Source organism: Gasterosteus aculeatus, chromosome 3 (genome assembly GCF_964276395.1).
Source record: "Gasterosteus aculeatus chromosome 3, fGasAcu3.hap1.1, whole genome shotgun sequence".
In the NCBI taxonomy this organism is placed as follows: domain Eukaryota; kingdom Metazoa; phylum Chordata; class Actinopteri; order Perciformes; family Gasterosteidae; genus Gasterosteus; species Gasterosteus aculeatus.
Genome location: NC_135690.1, coordinates 7,033,568 through 7,048,130, shown reverse-complemented (window position 1 = coordinate 7,048,130; position 14,563 = coordinate 7,033,568). Strand labels below are relative to the sequence as shown.

General features: G+C 47.9%; 1 protein-coding gene across 3 annotated transcripts in view; it reads right to left on the bottom strand.

Moving 5' to 3' along the window:
• The window catches only part of tox (thymocyte selection-associated high mobility group box), a 37,730-nt gene extending 23,787 nt beyond the window's left edge, over positions 1-13,943 (bottom strand). The window contains exon 1 of one of the 3 annotated variants that reach the window (XM_040171797.2): positions 13,385-13,943. In XM_040171797.2, the coding sequence (XP_040027731.2) occupies positions 13,385-13,489 (105 nt within the window). In that variant the 5' untranslated portion in view covers positions 13,490-13,943. The remainder of the gene's footprint in view (positions 1-13,384) is intronic. The other 2 variants (XM_078098854.1, XM_078098855.1) reach the window with 2 other exon arrangements.
• Positions 13,944-14,563: the final 620 nt, after the last annotated feature.

Below are 14,563 nucleotides of genomic sequence, written 5' to 3'. Positions count from 1 at the left end.
TTAATGAACAAAACAGAAAATAATTTCCGGTTGCGCCACCGACGAACCGCAAACCACGGCACAAAATATGTCTGTATAATAACTAATGATTCATGTTACAAATGCATTATTATTATTATTATTATTATATCGTTGTTCATGAAATGTGAAGAATAAGCTAAGCTAAAGGCAGTAGTAGGTTTTATGCCTCTTTATGACAATTAAGTTACTAAATTCCTAACAGGAATATTTACTGACCTATTTTACATCTCAATACACAGCTTTTTAAATCCCTTCGGCTTGTTTTAACCACCTTACTTCAGACATCTAACCAAAAAAACATAGACGGGCCAACAGGAAGTGCAGAGTGAGGTCGTGCTGCTCATTCCTGCAGCACTTCTACTGGGCAACAACACAACGACACACTCTGAGAGGTCATGGGTGCATTTTCATTGTCTGGGTTGACAGCAGAACGTTTGAACAGGTGGGTGGAAGCAAGGCGCACACACACACATGCACACACACACACACACACACACACACACTTACAAACACAGGTGGACGGGCAGGTGTAACTGCGCTATCCGTTCGCCAGCTGTTAGGTATTATGCAAATGAGGTGTAGGTTTACAGAGTCAACAGAGAGCTTGTGACAGACATAACACACACACACACACACACACACACATGCACAGTGTTGCTTATGGAATGGCAGTTACACACACACACATGGACGCATGCACAGACACACACATCTGCGGGAACTGAAAATGAGACGCACACAATAAGCTGAATGTAACACAAAGGCTTTTAGAGCGAATACCAGAGTAACCGTTGTATCGACCCAGTGATTAAATGAGTGATTAGCAGTGGTTAGTTCTTGGACGGTTGCAACCACTTCTTAACATGAAGGCAAACAGGTGCATTAACCAGCCAATCGCGCGCCCCAAAACAAATATTTGGTGCATTAGTGTTTCACAGACAAAGCTTTGAGGCAAAGTATCCCAGCGTCTTTGAGCTGGAAAACTAAACTCACGTGCCAAACGACACGATTCGCAAGATGACGCAGAACTGCGTAGTGTCCTTATTCCTGAAAACATGTCAACGTGAAAGTTGATGCCACTCCTCAAAGTTAGAGTAGATTCCTGCTGTTTGGAGGTGACGGCTTCGGACCCCATACCTGCCCGCTCGTGTGCTGCGTGCATCCACTGGAGCGGTTCTCCCTGCTGCTGCGTAACAGCCCCCCACAGCATGACCTAATCTGACCAGCATGAAAAAAACATCAGCCTGATGTTGATGCTAAAACAACAGCCACACAAACCTCTTTTTAGAAACACGTTGACATGATACATAAAGTAAAAGTATAATAGTAAAAGGTTTGGACAGGTTTTCTCTTTCAATTCAATGTGAGGGTTTCTTTTTTTGACGTTTGATAAATGTGTTTCTAATCAAAGTCAGAATAAGTCTGTGGAGGGCAGAGAAGTGACGGATATTGATCATTGTGTGCGTGATTACAATCTCACTGGCGCCTACACTTAAGCAGTGCACATTTCTTTGAATCTGATTTACATTTAGACATTATGTGGTTAAATAGTCAAACAAATACCACAGGTCAATCTGTACTATACATACAGTATAATGCACACACAACTACAGGTATATGATCCATGATATAAACCATGTGTGATGCGATGGCCGCTGTGCTGCTGCCTCTGTCTAGTTGGTGTGAAACATATCTTGAGGCATGAAATATTATTATATTATACATTATATATATATATATATATATATAAGATCATGTTAGGGACAGATGGCGCTTAGGCATCGTGTGCACGTTCATTTTCCACTTTAAAAATAAAGCATATTATGGAATAAATGCTTTCAACATTTCATTGACTGAAGGATGAATTATTTCAAGGAAAAAGAGCAGATTGGTCGGTAGTGGAGGTGGAAGTCAGCATTAGTTCTAGAAAAAATAAAATCCAGAGACAAGCTGCCTCTAGGTAGATGGTTTGTAGTCAAACTAAATTAGCCCCCCCCCCCCATGCCTCTCTTACTCTCTCATCTCGGCTGCTTCTATGTGTGTATGTATGTGTGTGTGTGTGTGTGTGTGTGTGTGTGTGTGTGTGTATGTCTGTATGTGCGTGTTTGTGTGGTTAAAGCAATGGTTTGAATAACAAGCAGCCAGCTAAGTGGGTCAGGGTCGGAGGAAGGGGGGAGGAAGAGGGGGGAGAGACTATTAGGATGACAGACAAGGACAAAGGAAAAGGGAGAAATACAGTGTATGGGGGTAAAAAATGCAGCAGCGTGAGGAGCTGAAGCGGCAGAAGGAGGTTGGAAGAAATGAAATGTAAAGGATAAGATAAGGAGATGGAGAAGGCGGTGCAGAGAGGGAGAGTTTGGGAGAGGCAGGGGGTAAAGTGTGATTCAATACCCGAAATAATAAGCTAATGTCATGTTTAAAAAATCATTCTGCAAGTATACGCAGAGTAAAGTAAATCAGTATTCAATCAGAACATCTATGGAAGACCATCATTTATTAGTGTTGAGATTAGAGGACTTATAGTGTGAACAAAACATCTAAGATACACGTTCAGGTGACCTACTTTTTACTACTTTCTTTATTCATTTGTAGATTTCTCCTAAATTCACCAAAGAAGACCACTAGATGAGGCCTTGTTTGCATATTTAACCCTAACTTCTTACAGGTTGTAACTCTATATGTTATTTCTCAGTGATTCAAAAAGCCCAAATACGTAAGTAATATAATATTATATTATAATAAGAAAGTAAGTAAAAGATCGGTCAAGAATTTGGTCCAGAAGTGTCTTTTCCTGGAATTTTTTTAGTAAGAAAAAGCTGAATTTGCATGATTAAACATTGAAAAGACTTTGTCGTAAGTTATGAACTGGGGAAGTTTCCTGCGGATATTTATCAGATACATGCATTACCCTATTGACCCAGGGCGAGAACCTGTATGACCTCACTGGCTTAAATAATGAATGTGAGTTAGACAAATATAAAGCGTTCCTTAAAAGTTTCAGACGAGCCTGCAGGGCTCTGTGTGAGTAAACGTGTGAAACTCCCTGGCTGCACTGAAGGGATTTCAGTTGACTCTAAACTCCATCAGGAGACATTAAATCAAGTGTACAGTGAGAGATGGATGGAGAACGAGAGAGGGAGGCTAATGGCCGACTGCGTGTGTGTGTGTGTTCACACAGCTGTGGTAGTTCACCTCGGCAATTATTTATCTGTCTTATCTCTGTCGCCATGACAGCAATATAAACCACGTTTTATCGGCTAAACCGAATAAAAGTCTACTCTGTGTGTGCGTAAGTGTTCCAGTAATTCAACCCTTCTGCATCCCTTTAAAAAGTCAAAAACACTGTCAAAAATTTGTTTTAATTATCGATTGACAACTTCATTATCAACCTTCCTGATCTTATCTGCTAAAGCCTTTAAATAATTATTTTTATAATGTCGCTATAGCTTTTTATGGGACATTTAAAAAAAACAAAAAATGATGAATAGAATTGTATACTATCTTTTAATTAATGACTCTGGACACCTCAATGATGAGCAACAACACAGATTACGTTAACTTTTTTCCGGAGTATCAGATTTAAAAAAGGAACAAAAAAATGTCCCCTTCCTAAAAGCAAAAGAACTACAGATCAATATTCTTATTATTATTTAAATCCGACACAACCATGACTACCAAATATTTGTAATAAGAACCATTTAACTTGGTTGATTTTCGTCCGCCATATTTTATTTTTGAGCTCGGCGCTCTTCAGACGAGCATAAACGCGATCTGATTGGCTGGTGCCTGTGATGTCGTATCAGCATGAAAGGAGCTGTGAGGGAACCGATGTCCAGCAGAGAGCTGCTGTGGGACTGACAGATAACGTCTCCTCCATCAATTTATCCGTTCTCTACAATATGTTGGATTCATGTTAATGTGTATTTAAAGACATTAAATACAATTCTGATTCTGAAGACATTTAAATTTGTGGGGGGAAAAAATGGTCAAAAAACACCACAAATTTGTCTTATCAAGCAAAAATTTCGTGACCCCCGTGCAGTACCTCCGCGGACCCCCTGTTAAAGACCACTGTTGTAGACCATCTGTAGATTGAATGAAACACATTTGATATATAGCAACGGTGCCTCTAGTGTCAAACAGGAATACAGCATGTACTCACTGTAGGGGGATACAGCGTCATATTCATGCCTGGGCTCCAGGCTGAAAGCCTGATATGTGGTGACTGTGGGGAGAACTGTGCACATTTTCAGTGTTACACCCAAATGTGACTGTCACGGGATGCGGGTGGGAGGCAGGACTCAGACGCAGAGTTTTCCAATACAAAAAGACTTTAATAGTCAAAAGGTCCAAAATCCAAGGGGCAAAAACACTCAGGCATGAAACTATGGGCATCCAAGACAAAGACAGGACATGCGTGGCTAAAGACAATGACGCGACAAGTGACACAGGAGACACACGGCTTAAATACACAAGGGAGGTGCAGGTGATTGGACACAGGTGGAAACTATTAGACGATCACAGGGGATGACGGGACAAGGCAGGAAGTGAAGTTACCCGGGGACACGAGTGGCAGAAAACTACAAAATACAACAGGAAGTGAAACCACACCGTGACAGTACCCCCCCCTCAAGGACCGACTTCCAGGCGGCTCACACTAGAGCAAAACAAGGGGTGGGGGGGCAGGGAAACCAGAGACGTTGGTCGGACCACCCGGGAAACTCTGGCGGGCGGCCCGGCGGGTGGCCAGACGAGCGGGGAGCCTCTGGGGGTCGGCCCGGCGGGCGGTCACCAAGCCGGCTCCGGAGCGGCGACTGCAGGGCACGGAACGTCTCTAGAATGGCAGGCTCGGGGACACGGGAAACCTCCGGGGTCGGCGGCGGCAGCTCGGGGACACGGAACACCTCCGCGGTTGTCGCCGTCGGCGGCTCGGGGACACGGAACACCTCCGCCGTTGTCGCCGTCGGCGGCTCGGGGACACGGAACACCTCCGCGGTTGTCGCCGTCGGCGGCTCGGGGACACGGAACACCTCCGCGGTTGTCGCCGTCGGCTCGGGGACACGGAACACCTCCGCGGTTGTCGCCGTCGGCTCGGGGACACGGAACACCTCCGCGGTTGTCGCCGTCGGCTCGGGGACACGGAACACCTCCGCGGTTGTCGCCGTCGGCTCGGGGACACGGAACACCTCCGCGGTTGTCGCCGTCGGCTCGGGGACACGGAACACCTCCGCGGTAGTCGGCTCCAGCTCGGGGACACGGAACACCTCCGCGGTAGTCGGCTCCAGCTCGGGGACACGGAACACCTCCGCGGTAGTCGGCTCCAGCTCGGGGACACGGAACACCTCCGCGGTAGTCGGCTCCAGCTCGGGGACACGGAACACCTCTGTAGTCGGCTCCAGCTCGGGGACACGGAACACCTCCGTAGTCGGCTCCAGCTCGGGGACACGGAACACCTCCGTAGTCGGCTCCAGCTCGGGGACACGGAACACCTCCGTAGTCGGCTCCAGCTCGGGGACACGGAACACCTCCGTAGTCGGCTCCAGCTCGGGGACACGGAACACCTCCGTAGTCGGCTCCAGCTCGGGGACACGGAACACCTCCGTAGTCGGCTCCAGCTCGGGGACACGGAACACCTCCGTAGTCGGCTCCAGCTCGGGGACACGGAACACCTCCGCAGTCGGCGGCGGCTCAGCCCCCCCCATAACCCACCCCATAGCCCCCCCCTCAAGGGCCGGATCCCAGACGGCCCTCAAATCACCAACGGGAGGGTGGGAGAGGACCATGGGATGGGAGGGAGGGAGCCTGAGTCTCTGAGCGGGGACTGGGGGCGTCGGGGCCATGAGTCTCGGAGCGGGGACTGGCCGAGTCGGGGGCATGAGTCTCGGAGCGGGGACTGGCCGAGTCGGGGGCATGAGTCTCGGAGCGGGGACTGGCCGAGTCGGGGGCATGGAACGTGGGGCCGGTACTGGCCGAGTCGGGGGCATGGAACGTGGGGCCGGTACTGGTCGGGTCGGGGGCATGGAACGTGGGGCCGGTACTGGTCGGGTCGGGGGCATGGAACGTGGGGCCGGTACTGGTCGGGTCGGGGGCATGGAACGTGGGGCCGGTACTGGTCGGGTCGGGGGCATGGAACGTGGGGCCGGTACTGGTCGGGTCGGGGGCATGGAACGTGGGGCCGGTACTGGTCGGGTCGGGGGCATGGAACGTGGCGCCGGAACTGGTCGGGTCGGGGGCATGGAACGTGGCGCCGGAACTGGTCGGGTCGGGGGCATGGAACGTGGCGCCGGAACTGGTCGGGTCGGGGGCATGGAACGTGGCGCCGGAACTGGTCGGGTCGGGGGCATGGAACGTGGTGCTGGTACCGGGGGCATGGATCGTGGCGCTGGCTCGGGGGTCGGGGACATGGATCGTGGCACTGGCTCGGGGGTCGGGGGCATGGATCGTGGCACTGGCTCGGGGGTCGGGGGCATGGATCGTGGCACTGGCTTGGGGGTCGGGGGCATGGATCGTGGCACTGGCTCGGGGGTCGGGGGCATGGATCGTGGCACTGGCTCGGGGGTCATGGGCTTGGGTCGGGAGGCCGGGACGGGAATCTGCTGCGGCCCAGCGCGGGACATCTTGCGCTGCGGCCGAGCGGGGTCGGAACGTCGCTGCGGCCCAGCGTTGGACATTGTGCGCTGCGACCGAGCGGGGTCGGGAAGTCGCTGCGGCCCAGCGCTGGACACTGTGCGCTGCGGCCGAGCGTGGGGAGCATAGGTGGCCTGTAGTCGGACCGCAAGGTCCATTACCCGCTCCCAGTGCGAATCGCCGCCAGACGACCACGAAATGGTCTCCTCCTCTGGAGACCATGTGGGGGGCGGCGGATGGTGACCCAGATGCCTACTGAGGGCTCCAGATGGGGAGACGGAGTAGTACAAGTACCCAGCTGGAACCCCCGGGAGGACCGTTCCCCCACTACGGGCAGCCCGCTGGAGACTCCGTGGACCGCCCATTGCCAGACAGGTTCCCCTGAACTCGTCCAAGGGAAAAAACTCTGCTGAGTCCTTTCTTGGTCGCGTCATTCTGTCACGGGATGCGGGTGGGAGGCAGGACTCAGACGCAGAGTTTTCCAATACAAAAAGACTTTAATAGTCAAAAGGTCCAAAATCCAAGGGGCAAAAACACTCAGGCATGAAACTATGGGCATCCAAGACAAAGACAGGACATGCGTGGCTAAAGACAATGACGCGACAAGTGACACAGGAGACACACGGCTTAAATACACAAGGGAGGTGCAGGTGATTGGACACAGGTGGAAACTATTAGACGATCACAGGGGATGACGGGACAAGGCAGGAAGTGAAGTTACCCGGGGACACGAGTGGCAGAAAACTACAAAATACAACAGGAAGTGAAACCACACCGTGACAGTGACGTCTGTGGGTGTTTCTACTTTACCATCTGTAGGACCCTGCTATTAAACAAGATTTAACTTTATGTTACACCATTTGTCTTCATATCTGTCACAATAGGAATGATCAATGAGCATATTGATTGCACATATCAATATGCCAATAATCCGTCATCAAGCCTAATACAACTGTTGACTACTGCTAAACAAGACATGAACTGCTGATTTCTGGCAGCAGGATTAGAAGCTCCACATTGAGAAGTGTTACCTCTGGAAAACCTTTTGTGACTGAGAGTTTTCCCGTTTAGGATTCATGACACTCAAATATCATAAAAATACAGTTTCTCGTGAAGAGGTGGCATTCGTCAAGTTAAGAAGAGTTACCAAACTAGAAGGACACAGGGTCAGAACGGACACGAGTTTACGCATTGAAGTGTGACTTATTTTTTATACTCTATCCACAGTAATTATCACTACACCACCATAGTAATAGTTGTATGATTGTGAACAAAAGATGAAGAAAAATCCTCAGGAATGGATGCAACACAACTTAATTTACCCAAGTTATTATACAGCACTCACACTCACACACGCAGACACACAGAGAACAATGCAGCAATGATTGCAGTATGTGATTTGATTGCAATATGTTTGTTTTGGAAACTAAATCCTGATAATTAGTCTCTTCTGGCAGCGCTCAATCTCCGCCCATCTGTTCCATTTGGCATCCCTCCACCAACCAGAAGTTCCCCATCACTTCGTCCCCATGATCCGACCAACTGAGATGCTTTCAGACACGCTGAAAGTCACCCAAGCATCAGCGGGCTCCAGGGGATGGAAGAACGGGGGGGGGGGGGGGTCTGGCGAGGAGTTCAGTAGCGGGAGTGACGGCCAACAGGGACAGACGGACAGACAGATCGACTGGTTGTATTCTGATAGATAATTAGAGGAGATGCCGACACTGTGGCCGGTTAGAAAGCAGGTGGAAGGGACAATGGGAATATGTCCCTTCCATATATGTATGTGAAAAAGGGTCAAGTGCAATTTAAAGTAAAAAAAAAGGGGGTTCCGTTATTTTTCCACGCACGGCAGATCCACACTGGCATAAATGTGGCGCTTGCAGCAGCGGGGGCAGAGAGCACCAGAGTGACTGCCCCCCTTCCCGGTGACTACAGCCGAACCGTTTGCCCGACTTCTACCCCCCCCGAACCCAAAGTTGTAGACCTGGGAGAAACACTGATAGCCATACGGTACAATAAAGTATGAAGTACAAAACGGTGCAATGTGGTTAGATCCCATGAGGTACGATACGACGTGGAACGATGCAATGCAGTGCGATAAAGTACGATACGATGTGGTGCGATGCGGTACGGTACAATACAACGCGATGCAGGACGGTGCGATGTAGTGAGGTATGACACAACGGGATGAGGTACAATTCAAGGAGATACGATACGACGCAATGCAATGTGGTACAATATGACGCAGTATGAGAGATTGCCGTCACACTGTATTGAAACCTGCTCCCTTAAAATATTGTTCAAAACAACGAGGATGATGCGGAGAAGCAGAGAAGTGGATGTAAACCCCAGTGGATTTGCACAATTTGAAGACAATGTATGACAGAAGACGGATATGTAAGCTCATAGGAAAGACACAGTATTAGGGTTCTTTTTGTTTTTTGATGACTTTTTCCCTTTGTCTTCTAATTCATAACCCTGAAAGTGTATTTCTATCCTCTATATACTGCTCTGCATCGCTCTACAGTCTCCTGGTCCGTACTGAGACCTTCTTTGTTCCTCCCTGTTCTGTCGTCCTCTCTATTTGCTTTAGAAATACCTCACCGAGCTTTCACAATCATCATGTTTACATTAGTCTCTCCCTCTCTCTGTCTCCCTCTCTCTCACCCTGCCCTCCCTCTACTCCACATTCAGTGTCTGCTCTTCTTGCTTTATTTCACTCGTTTTAGTTCTGCAGTCTTCCACCACAAAAAACACTTGATTGATTCTACACGTTTTAACTTCATGACAACCTTCAATGCAACTTTTCTGATGTTTCAATAAACTCTTGCAGCGAACAAGTGTCTCCTATTTGCATTTGCGGCAACTCATTACGAGCACGATCATCCAATCGGAGCTCGGCGTTGCTCACTCGCTTCTTCCGTTCATTCCGTTAATGTAACTATAGCTGCAGTGACACTTTTGTTTATGCTGTAGCTCAGGGCTCTTCAACGTTTTTCAAGCCGACGACCCCCAAACTGATGGCGAGACGGAACAGGGACCCCCTATTATACGAGTTTGGTCCGCCATCTTTTATTTTTGAGCTTGGCGCTCTTTAGACGTGAGCATGAATGGATCTGATTGGCTGGTGCCAAAGGTGGCAAAGGAGCTGTGAGGGAACCGGTGTCCAGCAGAGAGCTGCTCTGGGACTGAAAGATAACGTCTCCTCCATCAATTTATCCGTTCGCTACAATATATTGGATTCATGTTAATGTGTATTTAAACACAATAAATACAATTCTTATTCTGATTCTGAAGACATTTAAATTTGTGGAAAAAAAATTGGTTGAAAAAAACAATCAACCTTATCAACCAAAGATTTCGCGCCCCCCCTGCAGTACCCCCGCGGACCACCTGGGGAGGAGCTTTGCTGTAGGTGAACGCAAGGTATTCACTCGCGAAAAGAAAAAGATTTACAGAAACAAACACATGCCATATATGTTTTGGGGTAAAACTGTATTAATGTAATTAATATCTTCAGACTGAAGGACTTAACTTCAATATGTTCTAGGCCAGTTTTCCATGCGGACTTTAATTCAAATGCTATCTTGGTCAGTTTACTGGTAACCGTGACAACCACCACGTACACATCTTTCACCACATCACGGCGACCGCAGGCGTGAGGCGGAGCACTGCTTCGGTCATCTATAAACAACTTCTTTGTCAGGATGTTAATTATTATATAATGCTAATTATACGTAATGGCAATGAAGATTGGCACAAGCACTATAAAGAATGCTCCAGATGTGAAAAGGAAAACAAACTTTTTTTCCAGACCATCAAGTTATCTATGGTTATGCTTTTGATCAGCAGCCACCATCTTTCTCTCAAACCTTCAATTGTACATTTAAAACATTCTGATTGCATTTGTTGTAGCGTAGCCGTCGGGGAAGAGGAGAGTTGGAGCTGGACTCCAGTCCTGGAAGCAGGAGCAAAGTGTCTGCTAATGCTCGACCAACCTGGATGGTGAAAACGCTTATGCATCATTGCAAACTGAGGGGTCGATGCATCACACAACGTCGCCGTCAGGATCTAATTGTGAGGCTTCCACATGCATACCTCCACTTCTCGGTGGTAGTTTTGGACATTTTGCAGTATTTAATTAAAACGAAAAATGTAGGGCACTCCGAATACGACGTCGTTACATTAACACATCTGCAGGACCTGCTTTACTTTCTCTCTTACACACACACAGTCTCTCTTCTCTCATTTTGTTTCTTCTTTGCTACCTTTATTCCCCTCTGACTTCCTGTTTCTCTCCCCCTTTCCTCAGCCGTACCTCCCTCTCTCTCTCTCTCTCTCTCTCTCTCTCTCTCTCTCTCCTTCCTTCTCCTTTTATATTCTCTCTGCTGTTCCCCCGCACACACAGTAACATGATCTTTTCTATCAGGCCGACACAGCCGTGAATCAACAGAGAAATATAGTACAAACCTTAGTGGCCCCACCCCCACTACTCTCTCTCTCTCTCTCTCTCTCCCTCTCATTTACAACATCCCTACCCCCAACCGCCCTGTTCTCTCTCCCTCTCTTTTCAATCCCTACCCCCAACCACACCACACAGCTCTCTCCACATCCCTCTCTCTGAAACAAAAATACTCACTGAGGAGAAAAAAAACCACCATACGATGTTGCATGATTCCGTGTGCAAACCACTTCTACAAGTGATGGTGGAATCAGAGATTAAAAGCAGCAGATTGGCGCGCGGCACAGCGGGTAATAAATACTGAGAGAGAAAAGAGACACAGTATAGATCACTATAATCTCATAAAGACATAGACGTGATATTTCGTTCATGGCCAACCTGCAGGTCAGAGGTCACAGTGAATCACACAAAGAGCTCAAATTCAGAAAGGCATAATAATGCACAAATGATCTTCCATTCAATAAGTAATTCTGTACTGTTAGTCCTCAGGGAGAGACGCCACAGGAGACGACCTTTGACATCCTGCTGGCTTTAGACGTCTACACTCAGACTAAATATATGTTTGTGAGTTTATTTCACCATTTTGTCTATTGGCATCTGTAGACTTTCAACAGCAGTGTTTGGCCCAGGTTTACAACTTCAGGGGGGGCTGTTATAGTGGCACACAGGGCAAACGCTGCGCAGGGTACTACCAATGGATTAAAAAAAGGATCATTCTAATGGGAGTTGCAGACAGGGGAAGTTTCATGGCGATAACTATTAGTTAGAAACATCTCTCTAAAATGGTTCTCAGACGGAGACAGAAATCAGCAGCTGCACTCACACACAACAAAAGATCCCGTTTCGTTCTTTTTTATTATTATTATTATATATCATTCATAGCCTGATTTATACCACATTTAGTAATAAAAACATGGTGAAACTTTAAGACAATATTTTCAAATTTCTGGAGTGATTCAAAGATATAAAATTGCTTGTGTAAAACCTTTGACATATGAAAAAAACCAATATCTCTTAACATGGCTTCTTCAAATGTATGAAAATTAGCATAAAACCTGTTATGCAAAGCAAATATTGTGTTTATTTTAGGTTATCAACTTAAAGACTTTCATGGTGTCAATTAGTTCACATTTTCACCCTAAAGAGCTTCACGTGGAACCAAAGTGGGCAGAGAGCTTGAACGCAGCGTTTCTCTTCTAAATGCTGAGGGGGAATTAATGTCTGCGGGCACGGCGCCATCAGACAATCAATCATGAAATAGTCCAACATACTCCATGACGGAGCAGAATCACAAGTTCAGAGCGCGGGTCCAGAGTGGCTCCGTTTGGGTCCCGCTGTGCTAAAATGACGAAGAAGTCCCATCGGGAGATGTGTGCAGCCAGCAAAGCGTTCCTACGTGGATGTTACATGATGCTGCTTTGGTCAGTGATTTGAACAATAAAAAAAGGAGGAAAAAAAATATTTTCACACTGTTGAGTAGAAGTGTAATAGAAACTCTTACTAATTTTAATTCTAGTAAGTGTTCCAAATGCTGTTGTGAAGATTTAAGAGTGGTTACTAATAATAACGAAATCCTTCTCTCTAATAGCTGCGCTCATCAGTGCAACTAGTTAAATAATTAAGCAATTAATCACTGTCAAATGAGCAGGTCCCACTGCCTCTAGTGTCCCTCCGCACCGCACAAGAAACTGCCCTTTGCACACACATGCCGGGTGGCTGGTGAGATGGAGACATGGGTGGAGACGCGGCTGGATGGACAGATAGTCCTATGATCAAATATCATTCCATCCATTCTGCTTCAGAGGGGTCTCAAACGGTGGCAACGCACCGGACCCCTCTAAGCTCCACGTTCCTCTCGCAAATCGGACCCTGACCTTTGACCTTGCTCTGGAGGGAGGAAAAACCACCCAGCTGCCCCAAACATCAGTATCGTTCAATCCCAATGATTGTACTCCACTTTTAACTATTCGATGCACGGCAAATAAAACAATGCGTGTTTCCATTCAATTGTATTCACACCACAAGGCTCCTGTCTGTGCATTTATGAACTTAATTACCTTTATATTACAGGTGGTGCCGTTAATTGAGGGTGTTCGTTATTACATCACCGGCAAAGAACTGCCCGCATGTGAATGTTCCAACACGGCGTTCGTGGACACGTCCATGAAGATGGACACACGGAGAGGTGAACACCACAAAGGCATCTTCTGTCCTAGACAATGGGAAACACAAGGGGTCCAACAGAGGCTCCTTCTCTCCTTCCTTCCTTACCTTGCTGGTCCCGTAGGACGAGTCCGGGTAGGAGAGTTGTCCCAACCTGGTGTGGTCCGACGCGGCCAGCGGCTGATGAGGAGGCGGGTAAACTGTTACATCCATGGCTGGAGATACATCCACTTCTCGCTCCGTCCGTCCTCCTAGTTTCTCGGGGAATGTCTAAAAACCTGAACCTTTTCTAAGTTAGATGCTTTTTAGGCGAACCAACCCCCCCACGTCTGATAGCAGGAGCTTCTGCTGGAGAAGAAACGCCGGTTTCAGGGAGAATAACCCTTGACGGAGCTCATGGAGTCGGGGAAGTTTGGAGCGATGCTCTCCTACGCGCGCCGCCGCGAGACGCCAACTCCCCGGTAAACGCGCTTCTTCCACACGTTGAACGGTGCACTTTGGAAAAGGTCCCTTCGCTCGTTTTTGACGTTGCTAGGTGGTTCGGACAGGGGGACGCTGCTGGACCCTGTCTGTCCCTGTCTGGGACTCTGATGAATGTTCCTCCGCCTCCGCTGCTAAGCCAGTCCTACAAAGAGGCTCCGCCATCAAGCCAGCACGAGCACGCAGTGACGAGGCCGGAAGCGCATTCTCTCACAAAATAAAAGCGCAGAGCCCCGCGTGGACGACCACGGAACAAAACATTAAAAGCGATAACGGATACTTCAAAACATGTATTAAAAATGTCCACGACTCATTACACTACCTATAATATACATTTCAGTGGTATAATGTGTAGCAAGTACTGGTGCGGAACACCGAGCGATTTTATTTTGATAGTAAACGACCGACAGTGTTTTCGTCCACCTTGACAAATAGATCCAAAACGAGCTGAGCTGCAGAAGATGCTCCATCCAGAGTGGACAGTGCCTCTAAAGATCCAGCCAGGGGTATCTTTGGACACACACTTAAGTGACTGGGTGAGTGTTTTATACGATAGGAATGCATGACTCTTGTGTGACAATAAATTGTCAAAATTGAAACGAAGCACATAATCCATCCATTCACAAACAACTTATCCTACACACGGTCACGGGGGGCTGGAGTCTATCCCAGCCAACTTCAGACGATAGACGGGCTTCACCCTGGTCTGGTCGCGAGCCAATCGCAGGGCTACACAGAGACGCACAACCATTCACACTCACATTCACACACCTACGGGCAATTTAGAGTCACCGATCAACTTGATCC